Source organism: Oncorhynchus tshawytscha, linkage group LG16, assembly GCF_018296145.1.
Source record: "Oncorhynchus tshawytscha isolate Ot180627B linkage group LG16, Otsh_v2.0, whole genome shotgun sequence".
NCBI lineage: Eukaryota > Metazoa > Chordata > Actinopteri > Salmoniformes > Salmonidae > Oncorhynchus > Oncorhynchus tshawytscha.
In genome coordinates, this window is record NC_056444.1 from 71,333,326 (window position 1) to 71,359,401 (window position 26,076).

General features: G+C 41.8%; 1 protein-coding gene across 2 annotated transcripts in view; it reads right to left on the reverse strand.

Moving 5' to 3' along the window:
- tmem269 (transmembrane protein 269) overlaps positions 1–12,516 on the reverse strand; it is a 30,798-nt gene extending 18,282 nt beyond the window's left edge. The window contains exons 1-2 of one of the 2 annotated variants that reach the window (XM_024376127.2): positions 12,309–12,516; positions 2,283–2,343 (exon numbers count right to left, since the gene is read on the reverse strand). In XM_024376127.2, coding sequence (XP_024231895.1) covers positions 2,283–2,307 — 25 coding nt within the window. In that variant the 5' untranslated portion in view covers positions 2,308–2,343; positions 12,309–12,516. Of the gene's footprint in view, positions 1–2,282; positions 2,344–6,813; positions 6,832–12,308 lie in introns of those variants that run through there. The other variant, XM_024376128.2, reaches the window with a different exon arrangement.
- Between the last annotated feature and the right edge of the window lie 13,560 nt (positions 12,517–26,076).

The window sequence follows — 26,076 nt, forward strand, 5'->3', positions numbered from 1 at the left end:
TGATTTAGTAAAGGACTGTCCACACATAGTACTATACTATAGTACTGGACTATCCTCCACACATACTACTATAGTGCAACCCTGAGACATTGACTCTACCAGGCTGCTGATTCATTAATCTGGTTGACTGGCAAAACCAGTGACCTGGAACAATGACAAACACATGGCAGCAACTTTCACATGGATGGGAAGCTCTTAAAAAAGTATCAATATTTAACAGTTTGTCTGTTGTCTGTCTTTGTCATAGTTTGTAGAAATGGCATAGTAATTACTTACAAATACAGTTTCCTTATACATTTGTTATGTGGAAACCAAGTATTATTATAACAAAGCTCCTATCAGAAGTAACTGTATAATAATGAGTAATTCCATCACAGTTATTAAAGTAATCAAAGAATGGATGTAAGGGCAATTTATTTTGACTCTCATTGAAATAATAATGACAGAATCTTGAAACATATTAAAAGGCATTATGTATAGGTCATCTTACTTAGCAAGCTGGAAGGTCTAATCATGCAAGCTGCTTCACTATGGCCAGAACTGTTTTTGTTCCTTGCAATGCTGTGAGGGTTTTTAATTAAGGCAAACAAAGGGATCTTTGTTCTTGTGTCTGTGGCTCTGCTAGGGAGTTTAGATTTCACACAGAAGTTAATAAACTGAAGTGATAAAAGTAGCAAAGAGGTTGTCTTTGCAGACAAAAGACACACATAGCACTAAATAAAATAAACATAAATAAAAAGCTTACCATAGCAACTTAACCAAACAACAGTCTAACAAACTAACGTCTGTACGTGAAAAAGGGTTAAAGTCATGTTCCTACTATTCTGTTTTGCACACAGAACTTCGTGTGATTCCAAAGCCAGTCGAGTTCAACAGACTCTTCATCTGAAAGAAAACAGTGTATGAGACAAAGCACAAGCCAACAACAACTTCTAAGAAGAAATTACGTTCACTTGACAAGCATGCTTCTCATTACCCATTTACATGACCTGTCTTTCAACAACCTAACCAGGAAACCCAAGCATGCTTCTCATTACCCATTTACATGACCTGTCTTTCAACAACCTAACCAGGAAACCCAAGCATGCTTCTCATTACCCATTTACATGACCTGTCTTTCAACAACCTAACCAGGAAACCCAAGCATGCTTCTCATTACCCATTTACATGACCTGTCTTTCAACAACCTAACCAGGAAACCCAAGCATGCTTCTCATTACCCATTTACATTACCTGTCTTTCAACAACCTAACCAGGAAACCCAAGCATGCTTCTCATTACCCCTTTACATTACCTGTCTTTCAACAACCTAACCAGAAAACCCAAGCATGCTTCTCATTACCCATTTACATTACCTGTCTTTCAACAACCTAACCAGGAAACCCAAAATGGTCAACTATGCTGAATCAATAACCAGATATATTTAGTCTGTTTAGCCTAGAATAACAGCAAATGTTTAAAAATATTGAAATAACCCAGTTATGACAGAAATACACTTCTTACTCTTCCGGAAAAATCAAAATAGCCATCTTGTGTTTCACAACTCAGTGGAAAGGATACACCAGGTCTGATCCCTAATCCAGCCAGTCAATACTGTCTCACCACTGATAAATACCATCCAAGTATCAAGCCAGAGCTAGACACATTCACACTTTTAAGTTAGTATTTCTGGGCCCATATTCAGTGTCTCAGAGTAGAAGTGCTGATCTAGGACCAGTTTTGCCTTTTAGATTATAATGAATAAGAAAGGGGGGACCTGATCCTACACTCTTAGAAAAAAAGGTGCAACAGTACATCAAAAAATAGAAATAAAGGATATTGCTGTAGCATTAAATTAAAATCTATATAGTGACATATATTGATGAGTAACAATATGTATTATCCACTGTATCATTTGAAAGTTGACAACCTGCTATAACTCTAATCTAGTACAAGTATTAAGGAAAAACGTGTTCTCAGATGTGAAAAAACAACACTCACTTCCATGTTAGCTACAGCACCTAAACACAATTATTTTCATCATCATTATGCCTAGTGGCTCATAGCTGTCCTCAACCCAAATCTTCACATGCGTGGCTGTCTTTGACTTGACCCTTTGGGCTTGACTATTTCCATCTACCGTATCTACCCTCAAATACTGCATACTACAGTACCTTACCACCACACTTATAAAACAGGATACAAGTTTTGCATGATTCTTACCAGGACCTCCAGTGTTGACACAGATAATCAAAACCTTGTCATGCACATTTGCCCAGGGGCACCCAAAAACAAGCACTTACCAGAGGATGGAGTCAGCAGAATCATGGTTCTCTCTGCGTCAGTCTGCCCACAGCACAGCAGCTGGAAAAAAGACAACATTTTAGGGACTGTTTCCAAGAAACAGATTAAGCCTAGTTCTGGACTGAAAATCATACTTAAAAGGAAATAGCATTTTCAGTTAAGTTTAGTTTATTAGGATCCCCATTAGCTGCTGAACATGCAGCAGCTACTGTCCCTGGGGTCCAGAGGAAATGTACAAATACATGACAAAGTACAGAACAGTAAGACAAAAACATCATAAGAGATTACATTTTAAAAAGTTATTAGAAAGACAGACAACAAAAATGCTATTTACACACTATTCATATATACAGTAAAGTTAAATTAGATCTTTAGAGAGGTGAGGCGCTGTGATAAAAAAAAATTAAAAGATCAACAACATATTGTAAATTAAACTTACTTTTTGCCAGAGTAAACTCTGGTGGCTGAGCTTTCCACAATGACTTGATACATAACTGAACGACACATTGTGTTTTTTTTTTGTTTGGGTATCGTGACGAAATCCATCGTCACATGTCTGATGGGGTATGTACGTCTGTTTGAAGTGTATGCAAACAGATTATACAAGTGGTTAGGCATTGTCACACACGTTTCTTAAAAAGTAGTCAATTTCTCCTCAACCATTAAACACTATCATGCATGTTGTTGATGTTAGTTATGTGTTAAGGGCAAAGCGTGCTGCTAAAGTTGAGCCAGCTGCACCTGACCATACTATCGAACAGTAGTAAAGATGGGACAAGATCAGAGCCTGAATAACTAGTACAGTAGATGTGTCAAAAACGCAGAACATATATATTTTTTCACAACAGACATACCTCTCCCCATCTTCACAACAACTTTGTCAATATGACTTGATTATGATATCCTCCTAGGAGTTCAGCTTTTTAAACGGTCACACCCTTTATGCACAACTCCAGTTGAGGTTTATGTCTAAGAATGGTTTGAACCAAATACAATGTTTTTGTTTTTAGATGTATTTAAGACTAGTTTATTGTTAATTACCCATTCTGACACGAACACCTTGCTAAGAGTCTTAGTGATAACACTGGCTTTAGGTGCTGATGTGTAGAAAGTGCAAACATCAGCATACATAATAATTTTAGCTTGGCTAATCATTTGTGGTACATCATTTGTAAAAATAGAGAAGAGTAACGGACCAAGGCTTCTGCCCTGAGAGATACCGCACTGTCCATATCTGATGTTAGAGAAGCAGCTTAGCCAATCAGTCATCCGAGTCAATACAGAACAAGTTGAGTGCCCTTCCCTAAATGCATGCTGAAAGTCAGTAGTTTATAATGTTATTTTTCAAAGAACAAGTTTTTGTTAAAAAATGACTCAGTTTACTAAGAACAGGCAGCAAACTGATTGGGTGGCTGTTAAGGCCAGCAAAGGCTGTTAAGGCCAGCATGCCTGTGGACACACACACACACTTCTTTAGGCTTTGGTTAAAAACATGGCAAATAAGGGTGGCAATAAAGTCTGCTACCATTCCCAATAGTTTACCATCTAAGTTCTCTATACCTGGTGGCTCATCATTATTGATGCATAACAATTGTTTTTCCACCTCCTCCACACGAACATGACCAAATTCAAAACAGAAATCCTTCTCTTTCATTATTAGATCTTCAATACACAAATATGATGGTTCACTGTTCAATGTTATTAAACTTCTGTTTGTCCACTTTACCAGTGAAACAGCCATTGAAATGATTGGCTATATCAAAAGGGTTTGTTATAAATGACCCATCAACTTAAAACAACTAGCAAACAGCTCAGACACCTCACAAGACATGCCACCATGAGTGTCTTCACAGTCCAAGTCCAGAACAGACTCTGGGAAATGCACAGTATTACATAGAGACATGACTACATGGAACTCTATTCCACATCAAGTAACTCAAGTAAGCAGTAACAACTACACCTTATGGAACAACACGGGCAGCGAAGAGACACACACACGATATTACAATGTATGGTAATGTACCTGATCCATCCTACTCAGCACCAAGGACTATGTGCACCAGGGAGGGCGCGGTTACATCCAGGCAATAGAACCTCAAAAGGTGTGAGGGGAAGCCCAACTAGCCACCGCACAAATAAACAGAGAGCGCATGAAGGTCGTTAAAGCGCTTGGCTGTGGCCAAGGAGAGCAACAAGGCCATCTTATAAGACAGAGTCTTAAGAGCCACTGTCTCCAGAGATTCAAAGTGATCGCATATAATTGCATCCTGAACCAGTGCCAAGGCCCATGATGGGGCAAGTGGCTTGGAGACCGGACGGAGACTCCCTTTGATAAAACGACAAACCAGGGGGTCAGACCCGATTGTCGTCTCACCTAGTCCTACATGGCAGGCTGAGATCGCCACCAAGTATACCTTAAAGGTGGAAAAGGCCGTGCCCTTGTTGAGCCATTCCTGTAGGAAGGAGAGAACTGCAGTGATGGAACAATGACAGGGGGCCAAGTCAAGTCTCTTACACCATCTCTAATACCCTCTACTTCAGGTCGTAAAGACCTCTTGTAAAAGGGGCTATGGCGCTCTGAATTGTGGCAACCACGTTCGGAGGCAAGCTTTTTTTATTTGTGGCAGTTGCTCCCCTGGGGCGACTCCACATGTGGGGCCTGTCCTATGGAAGGGATATGGGACCAGCCAGGCCAGACAATGACGCCCTGGAAAGGTTCATTGTTTTACATGGGAATATTCTGAACCATCACCTTGGCCTATCGGCCTGTATGTAAATTGGAACCATTTGAGAACTGAACTTGGGGAACAGTGTTGACCTGCCTCAACTTCTGGGTCTTGAGATGGGGGCACCCTGTGCTACACCTCTGCCGTGTGTAAACGAGCTTGTGACCTGACGCAGGACTCCTAAGAAGACTCTGGTCGGCGAGGTCGGAGGAGCTCTGCTGGCTCCTCGAGCCCCCACACATTACACTAGGTGTGCCGCTTCTTCCATGTCCCTCCAAATGGAGCTGAGGTGGTCTCCGCTGCTCATTGCTTGGAGTGATGCCTGTGCCCTGAGGCAACGCGTTCCTAGTGAGCAGACGGTCCGTGTCCCTGGGACGGAGCTGCCGGAGAAGGCTACTGAGGCTTCTTAGGGATCCTCCAGTTCTGGGAGGGAGGCCTCATGGTGACGGCCTGGGTGAATGTGGGCTTCTGGGGCTTGATTCCGTGGTAAGAGGGAGCCCACGTCTCCTTTAGTTTAGACTCGAACCTGGCCTGGATCTCCGATATGTCGGATGGTCCAAACAGTCTGGTGGGATCGAGCTGTCCATTCAGGATCTTTTCCTTCTCCCTCTCAGACATCCAGAGGGCTCTCTGGCCAACAATCGAATGCACCATGATCCTCCCAAAAGCCTCAGCGTACACTTGAGTGGTATGGCCAATAAGGGGACTTTGCTTCTCCCGGTCGACGGTGCCAGCATTCACCATGGAGTCCCACAGCCTGCACCACCATGTAGACAGAAAGGAGGGCAGATGGTTTCACAGAGTGCCCCGTCTGAGCTGCAGATCAGAAATCCTTTCATACACGGACGCAGTGAAGCGGTCATTGGGTTGAGCGAGCTTGGGGGCAGAGGAAGAAGAGCTCAAAGCTGTCGGGTCAAGGTGCTCAGCCAGGGAAGGCTCCACAGGAAACGGGCTGAGCCATCCTGACGACTACATACTGTGCATATCCAAGTGGCAGAAGTCAGGAAAAGTTGACTTGAGTGGCTCTGCCCAGGAAGACTCCAACAAAAACACCAGATAGTCTGAGAATGCTGGTAAACACTGTCAGACAGATGTAGAATCACTCAGAGGAGATTCCATCCATCCTAGTCTTCTTGGAAGGTGGGGGAGGCGTGGGAAACTCAACGTCAAGGGGCGGTCAGTTATTGATTCCTGCACTACCTCTTTAGTCTAGTCGGGTAGCACAAACTAAGCAGAAGGTAGAAATTCTTCAGGGGAGTAATCCATTTTCTGGTCAGAGAGGGTGCTACCTGATGTCGACGAGAGCCTCCATAGAGTGTTCAGCGGTGAGGCAAGTAGTACAGAGTGGATGGGAATCCGTCCCGGACATGTAATGCCCGCACTTTGGAAGAGTAAGCTTTGCTCTGCTTTTTCTCCCCCTTCCCTGACGACTTAGCTGGTGAGCATGTCAACACCTCGTTTCGACCAGACGGTTGAAAGCAAATGGAATTACCGGGGGGCTAGCTAGCCAGAAACAGAAAGCTTTATTTACCAGGGTGGTGGAAAAGAAATGCCATCTTTATACAAAACCAGTGAAAGGATTGGACACACCTACCCTTTCAGTTTTTTCTGTATTTTTACTATTTTCTACATTGTAGAATAATAGTGAAGACATCAAAACTATGAAATAACACATGGAATCATTTAGTAACCCCCCCCCAAAATGGTTAAACAAATCAAAATATATTTTAGATTCATCAAAGAAGCCAACCTTTGCCATGATGACAGCTTTGCACACTCTCAACCAGATTTATGAGGTAGTCACCTGGAATGCTTTCCAACAGTCTTGAAGGAGTTCCCACATATGCTGAGCACTGCTTTTCCTTCACTCTGCGGTCCAACTCATCCCAAACTGGGTTGAGGTCAGGTGATTGTGGAGGCCAGGTCATCTGATGCAACGCTCCATCACTCTCCTTCTTGGTCAAATAGCCCTTACACAGCCTGGAGGTGTGTTTTGGGTCATTGTCCTGTTGAAAAACAAATGATAGTCCCACTAAGCCCAAATGAGATGGGATGGCGTATCGCTGCAGAATGCTGTGATAGCCATGCTGGTTAAGTGTGCCTTGAATTCTAAATAAATCAGACGGTGATTTGCTGGTGACACTATCACACCTCCTCCTACATGCTTCACGGTGGGAACCACACATGCGGAGATCATCCGTTCACCTACTCTGTGTTTCACAAAGACACGGGAGTTGGAACCAAAAATCTCAAATTTGGACTCATCAGATCAAAGGACAGATTTCCACTGGTCTGATGTCCATTGCTAGTGTTTCTTGGCCCAAGCAAGTCTCGTTTTATTGGTGTCCTTTAGCAATGTTTATTTTGCAGAAATTCAACCATGAAGGCTTGATTCACGCAGTCTCCTCTGAACAGTTGATGTTGAGATATGTCTGTTAATTGAACTCTGAAGCATTTATTTGGGCTGCAATTTCTGAGGCTGGTAATACTAATGAACTTATCCTCTGCAGCAGAGGTATTACTGGGTCTTCCTTTCTTGTGGTGGTCCTCATGAGAGCCATTTTCATCATAGCGCTTAATGGTTTTTGCGACTGTAAATTTTCAGAATTGACTGACCTTCATGTCTTAAAGTATTGATAGTGTCATGCTGTAGATTGCTTTGTATGTTCCTATTTTTAGTTTGGTCAGGGTGTGATGTGGGTGGGTATTCTATGTTGTAGGTCTAAGTTATTGTTTTTCTATGCGTTTGTCCTGGTATGGTTCTCAGTCAGAGGCAGCTGTCTATCGTTGTCTCTGATTGAGAGCCAGCCATACTTACGTAGCCTGTTTTCCCATTTTGAGTTGTGGGTGATTCTTTTCTGTTTAGTGTTTTTGTTGCACCTTGCAGAACTGTTCGTTTGTCGGTTTGTTGTTTTTGTTCCAGTAGTCATCTTTATGAAAATCATTATGAATACGTACCACGCTGCACTTGGGTCCTCTTCTCCTTCTCCCGACGACAAACGTTACAGATAGACTGTTGTTTCTCTTTGCTTTGAGCTGTTCTTGCCACAATGTGGACTCGGTTTTTTACCAAATAGGGATATCTTCTGTATAACAACCCTACCTTGTCACAACACAACTGATTGGCTCAAATGCATGAAGAAGGAAAGAAATTCCACAAATTAAGAAGGCACACCTGTTAATTGAAATGAATTCCATATGACTACCTCATGAATCTGGTTGAGGGAATGACAATATTGTGCAATGCTGTCATCAAGGCAAAGGGTGGCTACTTTGAAGAATCTCATATTTTTAACATTTGTTTAACACTTTTTTTGGTGTTATTTCATAGTTTTGATGTTGTCACCATTATTCTACAATGTAGAATATAGTAAAAAGAAAAGAAAATCCCTTGAATTAGTAGGTGTAGGGCCTGTAGGACCTGCCTTGTTGACACTGCTGTCAAGAAGGTACAGCAGCGCCTTATCATGGACATTCTTCTCCTCAGCTTAGCTACTGTTGTATCAATATGTTTTGACCATGACAGTACAATCTAGGGTTACTCCAAGCATTTTAGTCATCTTAACTTGCTCAATTTCCACATTATTAATTACAAGATTTATTCGAGGTTTAGGGTTTAGTGAATGATTTGTCCCAAATACGATGCTTTAGAAATATTTAGGACTAACTTATTCCTTGCCAGCCACTCTGTCACTAACTGTAATTCTTTGTTAAGTGTTGCAGACATTTCAGTCTCTGTAGTCATCCGCATACATAGACACTCTGGCTTTCCTCAAAGCCAGTGGCAATTCATTAGTAAAGATTGAAAAAATTAATGGGCCTAGACAGCTGCCTTGGAGAATTCCTGATTCTTCCTGGATTATGTTGGAGAGGCTTCCATTAAACAACACCCTCTGTGTTTTGTTAGACAGGTAACTCATTATCCCAATATAGCAGGGGGTGTAAAGCCATAACACATAGGGATGCACGATATATCGGAATCGGACGATATTAGCCAAAAATGCCAACATCGGCCCGATGTCTAGTTTAACCCAGATGTGCAAAACCGATGTCAAAGCTGACGGGCATACCTATAACATAAGTAGATGACGGAATGAAAAAGACAGCGCTACACAGACAAAAGCAGAAAAATGCTAAGCGCACACTTCCAACAACTAAACAAGTTCAGGTCAAGCAGTCATTTGAAAGAGTAAGACATTTTTAGCGAGACAACTCCATGGCGAAATCCATTAACGGCAAGATAATGGAATGAATTGCCCTTGACAATCAATCATGCTCTGTTGTGGTTTATGTTGGCTTTCGCCGACTGGTCGAGCCCTGGTACACACTATTTTTCAAATGTTGCCCTACCGGAGTTACACAGTATTGTTGAAACTCACATCCATGAGCTTCACTACTGACATTTGGTCCAGCGATGTCAAACCCCATGAGCATTATGAGTCTGACAGCACAGTGGGTCGACGAGGATTTCATACTGAAGAAAGCCGTATTGCATGCTCAAGAATGTGCTGGTTCTCATAACGCTGCTGCAATTTCAATGGCATTTGAGAACATGAACACACTACTGGCTCCATTCGAACAACGGACTCAGGAAATAAGCTCATCAACTGCATCTGCAGCAGACGTGATACCATACCGTCTGTCATGGCAATGAAACGCCTGCTCAACAAAACTTTGACACATACCGTGGGGTTAAAACTTGAGGCTGTGAACAAGCGATTCGGTGGCATTCTCTCTGAACCTCTTTACCATGCTCGATGCTAGGTACAAGGACCGCTACTTCAATGCAGACAAACAGGGTTAACGTGAAATGTTACATACACAGCTGGACAAGATGGAGACGGACACAATGACAGTGCGCACAGAGGCCATGTACAGACAGCGCTGAAACTTCACTGCTTGACATGCATGATGAAATCCTGGTTTGGAATGAAATGATTGAACAGCATGGCAAGTAAGTGAAATAAATAGGTTTTGATTATGTTTTACTGGTAACGGGGACATACGTAAATGCCAACAAAATAACTTTTTGGTCAGTGTGGTGTGTGTGTAACCTTTAAGTAGTCAGTTAAGAACAAATTCTTATTTACAATGACGCCTATTCCGGACAATGCTGGGCCAATTGTGTGTCCCAATCACAGCCGGATGTGATACAGCCTGGATTCGAACCAGGGACTGTAATGATGCCACTTGCACTGAGATGCAGTGCCTTTGACCGCTTTGTCCGTGTGTGTTAACTATTTAACTGTATTAGAATGCTTAAAAGGCTGCACATATTTTTTTGCGGTATCGTGTTTTTTGGGCCAAGGAAAATGTCAAAAGCCGCACTGAAGTTTAACAAAACAGCCCCCACAATCTTTTTAGCAACAATTTCTCTCAGCCAATCATCAGTCATTCGTGTAAGTGGTGGCAGGTAGCCTAGTGGTTAGAGCGTTGGACTAGTAACTGAACGATTACAAAATCGAATCCCTGAGCTGACAAGGTAAAAATCTGTCATTCTGCCGCTGAACAAGGCAGTTAACCCACTGTTCCTAGGCCGTCATTGAAAATAAGAATTGCCTAGTTAAATAAAAGGTTTTAAAAAAAGAAGTGCTGTGCTTGTTGAATGTCCGATATAGGCATGCTGAAAGTTTGTCAATTTCTTTACTGTAAAGTAGCATTGTATCTGGTGAAACACAATATTTCCCAAAAGTTTACTGAGGGTTGGTAACAGGCTGTTTGGTCGGCTATTTGAGCCAGTAAAGGGGGCTTTACTATTCTTAGGTAGCAGAATTACCATTGCTTCCCTCCAAGCCCGAGGGCACACACTTTCCAGTAGGCTAAAATTGAAGATATGGCAAATAGGAGTGGTTGAATAAGTCTTCAACCAATGACCCGCAAGAGGGTGTGTCCCATAGTGAGATAACCCAGTCGACTAAGAGAACACTTTGCTGCATTTTGATTTGACTTTATATTCATTTGCATTATCTGTCCTAATATATAGTCAACTTCATGACATATTACATTACAATAACTGCTATAACAATGGTGCACATAATCGTGCTATATTCAGAGCTCCAGGTTTGAGGTCTGTATTTGTCCATTATGGTAGGCCACAAGACAATTTCGCTACTTGTTCAATCCCCTGCAGTTGATAATTGACTGAGCCATCTAATTATTATTGTAGGGACCCTGATCTAGGCATAAATAAACACTGTAGGCCTATGCCTAAAGAAACTCAATCAACCACCAATCTCTCGGATAATTATATATCAAATGAAACTGTAGGAAACGTAATTGTGTGCTGCCCTATGGGACTCCAGAAACACAGAGCACTGCACCTGTACATAGTCCATCTGTAAATAGCTCATCCAACTACCTCATCCACATGCTGTTATTTATTTTGCTCCTTTGCACCCCAGTATCTCTACTTTCACATTCATCTTCTGCACATCTATCACTCCAGTGTTTAATTGCTATGTTGTAATTATTTCGCCACTATGGCCTATTTATTGCCTTACCTCCCTCAGTTGCACACACTGTTTATAGACTTTTTCTATTGTATTATTGACTGTATGTTTGTTTATTCCATGTGTAACTCTGTGTTGTTGTTTGTGTCGCAAAGCATCGCAGTTGTAAATGAGAACTTGTTCTCAACTAGCCAATCTGGTTAAATAAAGGTGAAATTAAAAAAAAATACAATTCATTCACAAAAAAACAAACATTAGGCTCACAATGTACCAAGCCATAGCAGCCTCATCTATTATAGTCAAAAACGCTCCAAAATAAGACTATCAATTTCATTTTCAAAGGAAAATCTATTTCAAAAGCAATATTTATTGTACATTTTCAAAATATGAACTACTGCAAGTTCCTAAACACAGCCAAAGTACTAGAGTATCTAGTTACAACAGATAACAAGTCGACAGTGGGCTCGGCAGTAGCCTATAGGTTGATCCGGTGGGTGTGCGCACACTACGCAGTTTCTTCAGCACCAGAGCCACGCGCATCTTCATAAATTCCTCGCTGGTTTACTACGTTCAATAGCCTATACAGTGGGTAAAGTTGGGCGCTAAACGCATAATTATCACTGTAGATAATATTATTTTTAAATCTAAAATTATTTTCAAAATACAAAATGGTTGCTGCAATTTTATTTGATACAAAGTGCGTCACACATTGAGAACAAAGTCGTCGATCCATAGCCTCTCTAAATAAAATTGACTGAAATGCTCATAAAAATTGCATATGGGAGACAACAATCGGTTTTATGCACACTATGTAAGCTGATATGCGGTTAATTTAAACAGTTGTACTTACCTGGAATGACCTTAAGATGCTGCTGAAATAGTGCAAATGATTGACACGTCTTGAATGGAACTAAATAATCGTATTAAATAAGTATATCTTCTGTAATAGTTACTTCTTCATGTGTACAAAGTGGCTGCTTATCGCATTCCAATAATGATTCTCCTGTCCAAAGTATCTCACTTTGCGTCTAAGCGCGCCTGCTTTTAAAGCCCCACAGACGAATCCGCTAGAATATTCCACCGGAAGTGACGCACAAACGGTCCATTCTTGTTCTGGCCATTGTAATGAACAAATTTACGCTACAAAACCAGAAGAATGTGGACACCTGCTCGTCGAACTTCTCGTTCCAAAATCAAGGGCATTAATATAGGGTTGGTCCCCCTTTGTTGCTGTCACAGCCTTGACTCTTATGGGAAGACTTTCCACTAGATGTTGGAACATTGCTGTGGGGACTTGCTTCCATTCAGCCACAAAAGCATTAGTGAGGTCGGGCACTAATGTTGGGCGATTAGGCCTGGCTCGCAGTCGGCATTCCAATTCATCCCAAAGGTGTTTGATGGAGTTGAGGTCAGGGCTCTGTGCCGGCCAGCCAAGTTCTATACCGATCTCGACAAACCATTTCTGTATGGCCCTCGCTTTGTGCACGGGGGCATTGTCATGCTGAAACAGGAAAGAGCCTTCCCCAAACTATTGCCACAAAATTGGAAGCACAATTGTTTAGAATGTCATTGTATGCTGTAGCTTTAAGATTTCCCTTCACTGGAACTAAGGGGCCTAGCCCAAACCATGAAAAACAGCCCCAGATCATTATTCCTCCTCCACCAAACTTTACGGTTGGCACTATGCATTGGGGAAGGTAGTGTTCTCCTGGCATCCGCCAAACCCAGATTAGTCCGTCGGACTGCAAGATAGTGAAGCATGATTCATCACTCCAGAGAATGCGTTTCAACTACCCCAGAGTCCAATGACGGTGAGCTTTACACCATTCCAGCGACGCTTGGCATTGTGCATGGTGATCTTAGGCTTGTGTGCAGCTGTTCAGTCATGGAAACCCATTTCTGATTAACAGTTTTTGTGCTGATGTTGCTTCCAGAAGCAGTTTGGAACTCAGTAGTGAGTGTTGCAACCGAGAACAGAAGATTTTTACGTGCTACACGCTTTAGCACTCAGCGGTCCCATTCTGTGAGCTTGTGTGGCCTACCACTTCGTGGCTGAGCCATTGTTGCTCCTAGAGTTTCCACTTCACAGTTGACCGTGGCAGCTCTAGCATGGCAGAAAGTTGACGAAATTACTTGTTGGAAAGGTGGCATCCTATCACGTGCCATGTTGAATGTCATTGACCTCTTCCGTAACGCCATTCTACTGTCAATATTTGTCTATGGAAATCGCATGGCGGTATGCTCGATTTCATACACCTGCCAACAACGGTTGGGCTGAAAAAGACAAATCCACTAATTTGTAGGGGTGTCCACATACTTTTGTATATATAGTGTACATTATGGGAATATTATAATTGTATTCATGTTTTGAGGCTATACTGTGTTTGTTTACGTTTACAATGTTTACAAATTTAGTTCCTGGTGGGATCTGACAGAACTAAGCTCACGAGGCATTTATAAATTATAGTCTTCAAGAATCAATGGGTATACATCATTTATAAGTCCAAAAATGGATGTAGCAATTGCAGATTCCCCTTTAAGACGGTTAAGTTATTTTCTTCATTTGTCAACGTATGTTCCTCTGATATGTACTGAAAACAAAGCAAAACGCAAGTCTGAATGTTGTGAGAGGAAAGCTCTACTTAGAAACTCTCACTCTAATGCTCATTCATGCAAAGTGACATGATCACAAAATAATTTGTTAGCAGGAAAGTCAATCAATACCCAATGATTTGCCACTCTATTAATCAATAAATCACTCACAGTATTTTAGATGCACAGTTGCAAAGAGAATATCTTGACAATCCACCGTCAAATGTATTTTTATTTAGCTTGCTGTTCACTTTTTTATTCAGGTTATTAGGACACAGTAGTATGTTTTCTGACTTGCTGTTCACTTTTTCATTCAGGTTATTAGGATACAGTATTATGTTTTCTGACTTGCTGTTCACTTTTTTATTCAGGTTATTAGGATACAGTATTATGTTTTCTGACTTGCTGTTCACTTTTTCATTCAGGTTATTAGGATACAGTATTATGTTTTCTGACTTGCTGTTCACTTTTTCATTCAGGTTATTAGGATACAGTATTATGTTTTCTGACTTGCTGTTCACTTTTTCATTCAGGTTATTAGGATACAGTAGTATGTTTTCTGACTTGCTGTTCACTTTTTCATTCAGGTTATTAGGATACAGTAGTATGTTTTCTGACTTGGGGCTCAAGTCATTCCTCAAATTAGTTCATTAATGTTTTCTGAACTTGGAAAGATAAACATGAAATTACCAACATTAAGTAATGCAAAAAAGTTTACTCTAAAGATTAAAGGTTAAAGAGTCACATTTTCAAACCATGACTTACAGTGGCAGGAGACTACCAGTACATAGTCCTAACGGTTGTAGGGTATGTGACACTGCCTTCATTCTGTGATTGTTTTAGTACCCCACAGGAGAAAATAAACACATTCCACACATAAACTCATTACATTGTCATACTAAATCTGAGATTTCTAAAGAATTCAGTCCCCATGAGTGTAGCCATCCAAATTTAGACTACATTGTGTGTAGACGTTGAATTTTTGATAACTGTCTGTGCCTCTTTGTGCATCTGTGATCACTGTCGTTTTTTACACACTATGGCTTACTGTAATTGTAGTTCGCCTGTAGGCTACACTGTACAGTACATGAAAGGAAACATGATACTACATATTTTCTAATGTTAATGTGAAGAAATGTACGTTTAGATATCAATTCAACATCAGGGTTGGGGTCAATTCCATTTTAATTCAATCCAATTCAGGAAGTACACTGAAGTTCCAATTCTCTCCAATGTTTTTTCAATAAGGAACATTTGGAATAGGAATTGGAATTTGGTTAACTTTCTAAATTGCCTGGAATTGAAATTGAGTTGACCACAACCCTGTTCCACATAGACTAAAGCATTTTACTTTACAGGTCAGAAGTAAGGCAGACGAAGGATTGCTTTTACATGTTATATTCTATAGCAGCCATTAGGAAATACAGCACCTTCATATATAAAGTAACTCAGACCAAAAGCAAATTTGTCCCATCCGGCGCAGAACTCGGACTCTTTTTGCTTTCATGTGGATTGGTTGTCATTGGTTGTCCAGTGAGCAGAATGCCTGAGGGCAGGTGAAACAGACTTTGTAGTCCTGACAGAGTCTACCATCTTGCTCTGCATTCACACAGGCAAATCCATGAGTGGCATCATACTTGGAAAACACACACAGGCAAATCATCTAGTAGCTATGGGCATTTGTTAACTCCTGATGTTCTATACATACAGCTTTGGAAATGTGAATGTAAGCTAATTTAATATGTAAAATGTAGGTTGGAATTGTGAAGGATATTGACCCTTTAATATCGTCAATACCTAGTTTGTTATTGTTTGTTATTGGATATCATTGGATGTCAGTGACACATCATAGAAATCACTAAGTCATCGGTGAGCAGGTACAGTATGAACAGCTTGGAGGGTTAGGGTTTAACCAGAATGTGGACATGAAGCTAGGGTTAGGGTTTAACCAGAATGTGGACATGAAGCTAGGGTTAGGGTTTAACCAGAATGTGGACATGAAGCTAGGGTTAGGGTTTAACCAGAATGTGGACATGAAGCTAGGGTTAGGGTTGAGGCTAGGGTTAGGGTTAGGGTTTAACCAGAATGTGGACAGGAAGCTAGGGTTAGGGTTGAGCCAGGATGTGGACATGAAGCTAGGGTTAGGGTTGAGCCAGGATGTGGACATGAAGCTAGGGTTTAACCAGGATGTGGACATGAAGCTAGGGTTAGGGTTTAACCAGAATGTGGACATGAAGCTAGGGTTAGGGTTGAGCCAGGATGTGGACATGAAGCTAGGGTTTTGACCAGGATGTGGACATGAAGCTAGGGTTAGGGTTGAGCCAGGATGTGGACATGAAGCTAGGGTTAGGGTTGAGCCAGGATGTGGACATGAAGCTAGGGTTAGGGTTGAGCCAGGATGTGGACATGAAGCTAGGGTTAGGGTTGAGCCAGGATGTGGACATGAAGCTAGGGTTTAACCAGGATGTGGACATGAAGCTTGTGTTTAACCAGGATGTGGACATGAAGCTAGGGTTAGGGTTGAGGTTAGAGGAGCTGCTCATGAGAGGAAGGTGTCTCTGAGCAGATATCCCATAGTTGGTCTGGGCCTCGATGCTGATGGGGCTTCTACACACTTGACCAGGAAACATCTGCAGCAGCTGGGGTATGGACTCCAGGTCGTCCTCATCTGATGGGTTATCACTGCTCAGCCACCGTGTCCCACACCCCTAAAAGACTAGAACATTAAACCTGTAATAAAACATGACATTTAAAAAGGGATTCTGCCATCAACAACAAAGGTTCTAGAACACAAACAACATGAGAGCAGCCTTGTGTTTTCAAAACAATGAAAACCCTGAAACGTGAACTAGTGCTTGAGCTACAGATTCACAGTAATTCATTGTAATGATTAAAGCTAAAATATAGTTTGTTTGTTTGTCTCCAAGCTTTGACATTGCCATGTACCATGGACATGTGGGAGAATGAGTATGTTTGCATCTCAAAAATAGTTTGGAGACAAACACATTTTGGTTATCGAGGACACTCCTTGGGGTTAGTTTCTATTGTCTGACAACTATAATATAGGATACCCACCTTGACAAAACTCTACAGGGCATGTGAACCGGACTCTGTAGTTCTAACAGCTTCCACTTCTCCACTTACACAAGCAAACCCGTAGGTGGCATCATAAAACAACCATCAATTGTAGTCAAAGCCTCAAACTGCATTTGCACTTTAGATCAATGAATGCCATCCCAGAGATTGCAGTTCTTGTCCAGAGTAAATTAAGAAAATACAGAAGAGAAAAAATAGAAAGAAATTATAGAAAGTAGAGAAAGAAGAGGAGTAATCATGGTGAGGAGCACGATCAGGACCTCGTAGTCTCTGTTCCCTGGGGGTCGTCATGGTCGAACCAGTGGGTCCTGCACTCTTTCCAAACCAACCAACCACATCAATAACAGTCAGTCAACCTGGCTGTCAGCGTACAGCATCTGGACTCAATGTTTGGCTCAACATATGTCATATTCCATGAAATATAAAAAGTAAATTCCCTTATTACATTATTCATTCTACTATATACAGTATTATATAAAGTATTATATAGCAATCGTATGCTATCAATATGTTTAGTTTAATAACCAACGTAATAAGATAATCTATCACCATCTATGGTACAGCTATACCACACTTAGGTCTCAGCATTGATGCCTACCTGAACAGAATGTTCCTGAGCAGGTCCACATGTGTTTGTAATCATCACAAGGTCTCTCTCCGCTGCTGCTCTGAGTTCAGGCAAACAAGGCACTCTGATTTACTGTACCTGCAAAGGAAACCCTGGGAATATCAGACGTGAGTGACATCCTAGGTTGGGATCAATTCCATTTCAATTCAGTTAATTCAGGAAATAAACCGAAACTCCAATTCTTAATAAGGAAAATGTCTTTAAACCTCCTAAATTAAGTGTCTGAATTTAAATGGAATTGACCCCAACCTACACTCTTAGAAAATAGGGTTCCAAAAGGTTTCTTTGGATGTCCCATAGGACAACTCTTTTTGGTTCCAGGTAGAACTCTTTTGGATTCCATGTAGAACCCTTCTGGAAAGGGTTCTACCTGGAACCAAAAGAGTTCTACCTTTAACCAAAAAGGGTTCTTAAAAAGGTTCTCCTATGGGGACAGACAAAAAACCCTTTTAGGTTCTAGGTAGCACCTTTTTTCTATGAGTGTAGGATGTCCCTGACGTCTGATATTCCCAGGGTTTCTTTTGCAGGTACAGTTATGACAAGACAGTTATGATCGGGTACAGTTATGACAACACAGTTATGATCGGGTACAGTTATAACAAAACAGTTATGATCGGGTACAGTTATGACAAAACAGTTATGATCGGGTACAGTTATAACAAAACAGTTATGATCGGGTACAGTTATAACAAAACAGTTATGATCGGGTACAGCTATGACAAAACAGATATGATCGGGTACAGTTATAACAAAACAGTTATGATCGGGTACAGTTATGATAACACAATTATGATCGGGTACAGTTATAACAAAACACTTATGATCGGGTACAGTTATGACAAAACAGTTATGATCGGGTACAGTTATGACAAAACAGTTATGATCGGGTACAGTTATAACAAAACAGTTATGATTGGGTACAGTTATGACAACACAATTATGATCGGGTACAGTTATGACAAAACAGTTATGATCAGGTACAGTTATGACAAAACAGTTATGATCGGGTACAGTTATAACAAAACAGTTATGATCGGGTACAGTTATGACAAAACAGTTATGATCGGGTACAGTTATAACAAAACAGTTATGATCGGGTACAGTTATGACAAAACAGTTATGTTCGGGTACAGTTATAACAAAACAGTTATGATCGGGTACAGTTATAACAACACAGTTATGATTGGGTACAGTTATGACAAAACAGTTATGATCGGGTACAGTTATAACAAAACAGTTATGATCGGGTACAGTTATAATAACACAGTTATTAATTGTCCCTAGAATTTCTAAGCAAACAGCTGGAGGCAGGGCTTTCTCCTATAGAGCTCCATTTTTATGGAACGGTCTGCCTACCCATGTCAGAGACGCAAACTCGGTCTCAACCTTTAAGTCTTTACTGAAGACTCATCTCTTCAGTGGGTCATATGATTGAGTGTAGTCTGGCCCAGGAGTGGGAAGGTGAACGGAAAGGCTCTGGAGCAACGAACCGCCCTTGCTGTCTCTGCCTGGCCGGTTCCCCTCTTTCCACTGGGATTCTCTGCCTCTAACCCTATTACAGGGGCTGGGTCACTGGCTTACTGGGGCTCTCTCATGCCGTCCCTGGAGGGGGTGCGTCACCTGAGTGGGTTGATTCACTGTTGTGGTCATCCTGTCTGGGTTGGCGCCCCCCTTGGGTTGTGCCGTGGCGGAGATCTTTGTGGGCTACACTCAGCCTTGTCTCAGGATGGTAAGTTGGTGGTTGAAGATATCCCTCTAGTGGTGTGGGGGCTGTGCTTTGGCAAAGTGGGTGGGGTTATATCCTTCCTGTTTGGCCATGTCCGGGGTGTCCTCGGATGGGGCCACAGTGTCTCCTGACCCCTCCTGTCTCAGCCTCCAGTATTTATGCTGCAGTAGTTTATGTGTCGGGGGCTGGGGTCAGTTTGTTATATCTGGAGTACTTCTCCTGTCCTATTCGGTGTCCTGTGTGAATCTAAGTGTGCGTTCTCTAATTCTCTCCTTCTCTCTTTCTTTCTCTCTCTCGGAGGACCTGAGCCCTAGGACCATGCCCCAGGACTACCTGACATGATGACTCCTTGCTGTCCCCAGTCCACCTGGCCATGCTGCTGTTCCAGTTTCAACTGACCTGAGCCCTAGGACCATGCCCCAGGACTACCTGACATGATGACTCCTTGCTGTCTCCAGTCCACCTGGCCATGCTGCTGCTCCAGTTTCAACTTCCACCTGACTGTGCTGCTGCTCCAGTTTCAACTGTTCTGCCTTATTATTATTCGACCATGATGGTCATTTATGAACATTTGAACATCTTGGCCATGTTCTGTTATAATCTCCACCCGGCACAGCCAGAAGAGGACTGGCCACCCCACATAGCCTGGTTCCTCTCTAGGTTTCTTCCTAGGTTTTGGCCTTTCTAGGGAGTTTTTCCTAGCCACCGTGCTTCTACACCTGCATTGCTTGCTGTTTGGGGTTTTAGGCTGGGTTTCTGTACAGCACTTTGAGATATCAGCTGATGTACGAAGGGCTATATAAATAAATTTGATTTGATTTGATTTGATTTATGATTGGGTACAGTTATGACAAAACCGTTATGATCGGGTACAGTTATGACAACACAATTATGATCGGGTACAGTTATGACAAAACAGTTATGATCGGGTACAGTTATGATCGGGTACAGTTATGACAACACAATTATGATCGGGTACTGTTATAACAAAACACTTATGATCGGGTACAGTTATGACAAAACAGTTATGATCGGGTACAGTTATAACAAAACAGTTATGATTGGGTACAGTTATGACAACACAATTATGATCGGGTACAGTTATGACAAAACAGTTATGATCGGGTACAGTTATGACAAAACAGTTATGATCGGGTACAGTTATAACAAAACAGTTATGATCGGGTACAGTTATGACAAAACAGTTATGATTGGGTACAGTTATGACAACACAATTATGATCGGGTACAGTTATGACAAAACAGTTATGATCAGGTACAGTTATGACAAAACAGTTATGATCGGGTACAGTTATAACAAAACAGTTATGATCGGGTACAGTTATGACAAAACAGTTATGTTCGGGTACAGTTATAACAAAACAGTTATGATTATAACAAAACAGGTACAGTTATAACAACACAGTTATGATTGGGTACAGTTATGACAAAACAGTTATGATCGGGTACAGTTATAACAAAACAATTATGATCGGGTACAGTTATAATAACACAGTTATTAATTGTCCCTAGAATTTCTAAGCAAACAGCTGGAGGCAGGGCTTTCTCCTATAGAGCTCCATTTTTATGGAACGGTCTGCCTACCCATGTCAGAGACGCAAACTCGGTCTCAACCTTTAAGTCTTTACTGAAGACTCATCTCTTCAGTGGGTCATATGATTGAGTGTAGTCTGGCCCAGGAGTGGGAAGGTGAACGGAAAGGCTCTGGAGCAACGAACCGCCCTTGCTGTCTCTGCCTGGCCGGTTCCCCTCTTTCCACTGGGATTCTCTGCCTCTAACCCTATTACAGGGGCTGGGTCACTGGCTTACTGGGGCTCTCTCATGCCGTCCCTGGAGGGGGTGCGTCACCTGAGTGGGTTGATTCACTGTTGTGGTCATCCTGTCTGGGTTGGCGCCCCCCTTGGGTTGTGCCGTGGCGGAGATCTTTGTGGGCTACACTCAGCCTTGTCTCAGGATGGTAAGTTGGTGGTTGAAGATATCCCTCTAGTGGTGTGGGGGCTGTGCTTTGGCAAAGTGGGTGGGGTTATATCCTTCCTGTTTGGCCATGTCCGGGGTGTCCTCGGATGGGGCCACAGTGTCTCCTGACCCCTCCTGTCTCAGCCTCCAGTATTTATGCTGCAGTAGTTTATGTGTCGGGGGCTGGGGTCAGTTTGTTATATCTGGAGTACTTCTCCTGTCCTATTCGGTGTCCTGTGTGAATCTAAGTGTGCGTTCTCTAATTCTCTCCTTCTCTCTTTCTTTCTCTCTCTCGGAGGACCTGAGCCCTAGGACCATGCCCCAGGACTACCTGACATGATGACTCCTTGCTGTCCCCAGTCCACCTGGCCATGCTGCTGTTCCAGTTTCAACTGACCTGAGCCCTAGGACCATGCCCCAGGACTACCTGACATGATGACTCCTTGCTGTCCCCAGTCCACCTGGCCATGCTGCTGCTCCAGTTTCAACTTCCACCTGACTGTGCTGCTGCTCCAGTTTCAACTGTTCTGCCTTATTATTATTCGACCATGATGGTCATTTATGAACATTTGAACATCTTGGCCATGTTCTGTTATAATCTCCACCCGGCACAGCCAGAAGAGGACTGGCCACCCCACATAGCCTGGTTCCTCTCTAGGTTTCTTCCTAGGTTTTGGCCTTTCTAGGGAGTTTTTCCTAGCCACCGTGCTTCTACACCTGCATTGCTTGCTGTTTGGGGTTTTAGGCTGGGTTTCTGTACAGCACTTTGAGATATCAGCTGATGTACGAAGGGCTATATAAATAAATTTGATTTGATTTGATTTGATTTATGATTGGGTACAGTTATGACAAAACCGTTATGATCGGGTACAGTTATGACAACACAATTATGATCGGGTACAGTTATGACAAAACAGTTATGATCGGGTACAGTTATGATCGGGTACAGTTATGACAACACAATTATGATCGGGTACTGTTATAACAAAACACTTATGATCGGGTACAGTTATGACAAAACAGTTATGATCGGGTACAGTTATAACAAAACAGTTATGATTGGGTACAGTTATGACAACACAATTATGATCGGGTACAGTTATGACAAAACAGTTATGATCGGGTACAGTTATGACAAAACAGTTATGATCGGGTACAGTTATAACAAAACAGTTATGATCGGGTACAGTTATGACAAAACAGTTATGTTCGTGTACAGTTATAACAAAACAGTTATGATCGGGTACAGTTATAACAACACAGTTATGATTGGGTACAGTTATGACAAAACAGTTATGATCGGGTACAGTTATAACAAAACAGTTATGATCGGGTACAGTTATAATAACACAGTTATGATCGGGTACAGTTATGACAAAACAGTTATGATCGGGTACAGTTATGACAACACAATTATGATCGGGTACAGTTATGACAACACAGTTATGATCGGGTACAGTTATGACAAAACAGTTATGATCGGGTACAGTTATGACAAAACAGTTATGATCGGGGACAGTTATGATCGGGTACAGTTATGACAACACAATTATGATCGGGTACAGTTATAACAAAACAGTTATGATTGGGTACAGTTATGACAAAACAGTTATGATCGGGTACAGTTATAACAAAACAGTTATGATCGGGTACAGTTATGACAAAACAGTTATGATCGGGTACAGTTATAACAAAACAGTTATGATCGGGTACAGTTATAACAACACAGTTATGATCGGGTACAGTTATGACAAAACAGTTATGATCGGGTACAGTTATGACAAAACAGTTATGATCGGGTACAGTTATAACAAAACAGTTATGATCGGGTACAGTTATAACAACACAGACAACAAAACAGTTATGATCGGGTACAGTTATAACAAAACAGTTATGATCGGGTACAGTTATGACAACACAGTTATGATCGGGTACAGTTATGACAACACAGTTATGATTGGGTACGGTTGACAAAACAGTTATGATCGGGTACAGTTATGACAAAACAGTTATGATCGGGTACAGTTATGACAACACAGTTATGATCGGGTAAAGTTATGATCAGGTTATGATCAGGTACAGTTATGACAACACAGTTATGATCGGGTACAGTTATGATCAGGTTATGATCAGGTCATTAATGTGGCCACTACCTGTGGAATGTGTTTTTAGTGTGCTGAGACTTGATCCCTCTCCTTTGGTTCCTTCTCAGGTCACTGAAGAGCTCTGAGCCCCCCTCCGAGGTCACTTTACCACCATTGAACCAAGCAGTCCTGCAGGCTGAGAGGACCAGGACAAAGAGACAGCTGAGCTGAGATACTGGAGAAACTCTTAAAGGGTTAATATGCCGTTGAAACAATAACAAAGTAGGTGCCCCGCCTTTGTTTTGGTAAAAAGCTGAGGGATGGGCCTGGAGAAATGTGAAACTCGTTTTTCAACCACTCCACACATTTCTTGCCAATTAACAAACTATAGTTTTGGCAAGTCAGTTAGGACATCTACTTTGTGCATGACACAAGTAATTTTTCCAACAATTGTTTACAGACAGATTATTTCACTTATAATTCACTGTATCACAATTCCAGGGGTTCAGAAGTTTACATACACTAAGTTGACTGTGCCTTTAAACAGCTTGGAAGCCTCTGATAGGCTAATTGACATAATTTAAGTCAATTGGAGGTGTACCTTTGGATGTATTTAAAGGCCTACCTTCAAACTCAGTGCCTCTTTGCTTGACATCATGGGAAAATCAAAAGAAATCAACCAAGACCTCAGAAAAAAAAAATTGACCTCCACAAGTCTGCTTCATCCTTGGGACAATTTCCAAATGCCTGAAGGTACCACGTTCATCTATACAAACAATAGTATGCAAGTATAAACACCATGGGACCACGCAGCCATCATTACCACTCAGGACGGAGACATGTTCAGTCTCCTAGAGATGAACATACTTTGTTGTGAAAAGTGCCAATCTATCCCAGAACAACAGCAAAGGACCTTGTGAAGATGCTGGAGGAAACAGGTACAAAATAATCTATATCCACAGTCAAACGAGTCCTATATCGATGTAACCTGAAAGGCCGCTCAGCAAAGAAGAAGCCACTTCTCAAAAACCGCCATAAAAAAAGCCAGACTAGGGATTGCAACTGCACATGGGGACAAATTTTGGAGAAATGTCCTCTGGTCTGATGAAACAAAAATAGAACTGTTTGGCCATAATGACCATCGCTATGTTTGGAGGAAAAAGGGGGAGGCTTGCAAGCCGAAGAACACCATCCTAATCGTGAAGCACGGGGGTGGCAGCATCATCTTGTGTGGGTGCTTTGCTGCAGGAGGGACTGGTGCACTTCACAATATAGATGGCATCATGAGGTAGGAAAATTTGAAGCAATATCTCAAGACATCAGTCAGGAAGTTAAAGCTTGGTCGCAAATGGGTCTTCCAAATGAACAATGACCCCAAGCAAACTTCCAAATTTGTGGCAAAATGGCTTAAGGACAACCAAGTCAAGATATTGGCATGGCCATCACAAATCCCTGACCTCAAGCCTTTAGAAAATTTGTGGGCAGAACTGAAAAAGCATGTGCGAGCAAGGAGGCCTGACAAACCTGACTCAGTTACACCAGCTCTGTCAGGTGTAACTGTCAACTTATTGTGGGAAGCTTGTGGAAGGCAACCCGAAACGTTTGACCCAAGTTAAACCATTTACAGGCAATGCTACCAAATACTAATTGAGTGTATGTAAACTTCTGAGCCATTGGGAATGTGATGAAAGAAATAAAAGCTGAAATATATCATTCTCTTTACTATTATTCTGACATTATTTCACATTCTTAAAATAAAGTGGTGCTCCTAACAGGGAATTTTTACTCTGATTAAATGTCAGGAATTGTAGTGAGGTGCGTACTGGCGGCATAGAAGTCAGGCGCAGGAGAGCGAAAGCTGATTTACAACGGTGTCGTCTAATATCCATAAACCACCGTCAACAGAACAATACAATAAATGGGTCAAACAAAACCCGGTAATACCATCATACCGTGCACAAGCACTACAAGAAACAATTACGGACAAGGACATGGGGGGGGAAACAGAGGGTTTAATACACAACATGTAATTGATGGAATTGGAACCAGGTGTGATGAAAGACAAGACCAATGGAAAATGAAAAGTGGATCAGCGATGGCTGGAAGGTCGGTGACTGCGACTGCTGAACGCCGCCCGAACAAGGAGAGGAACCAACTTCGGCAGAAGTCGTGACTGGAATTGTGAAAACTGAGTTTAAATGTATTTGGCTAAGGTGTATGTAAACTTCTGACTTCAACTGTAACAGATTTCCTGTATGCACCGTAATTAGCACCTCCCCTAACCTTGAGACACATCACCTGGGATGAGCCAGTCATGTAGAATCAATCCAACAGGGAGTAGTAGCTTTCTGCCAACAGGATTATGTTCAGTAGGCAATAACAGATGAAAACAGACAGATATTTAATGAAACTAATGTCCAGGTATAATCTGAACTTTTCTGTTGCAAACCGTTTTACTACAAACATGACCAAGTTGCACCTTCCTCACCAAATGTCCTCCTCCCCTCTTTGTAGGG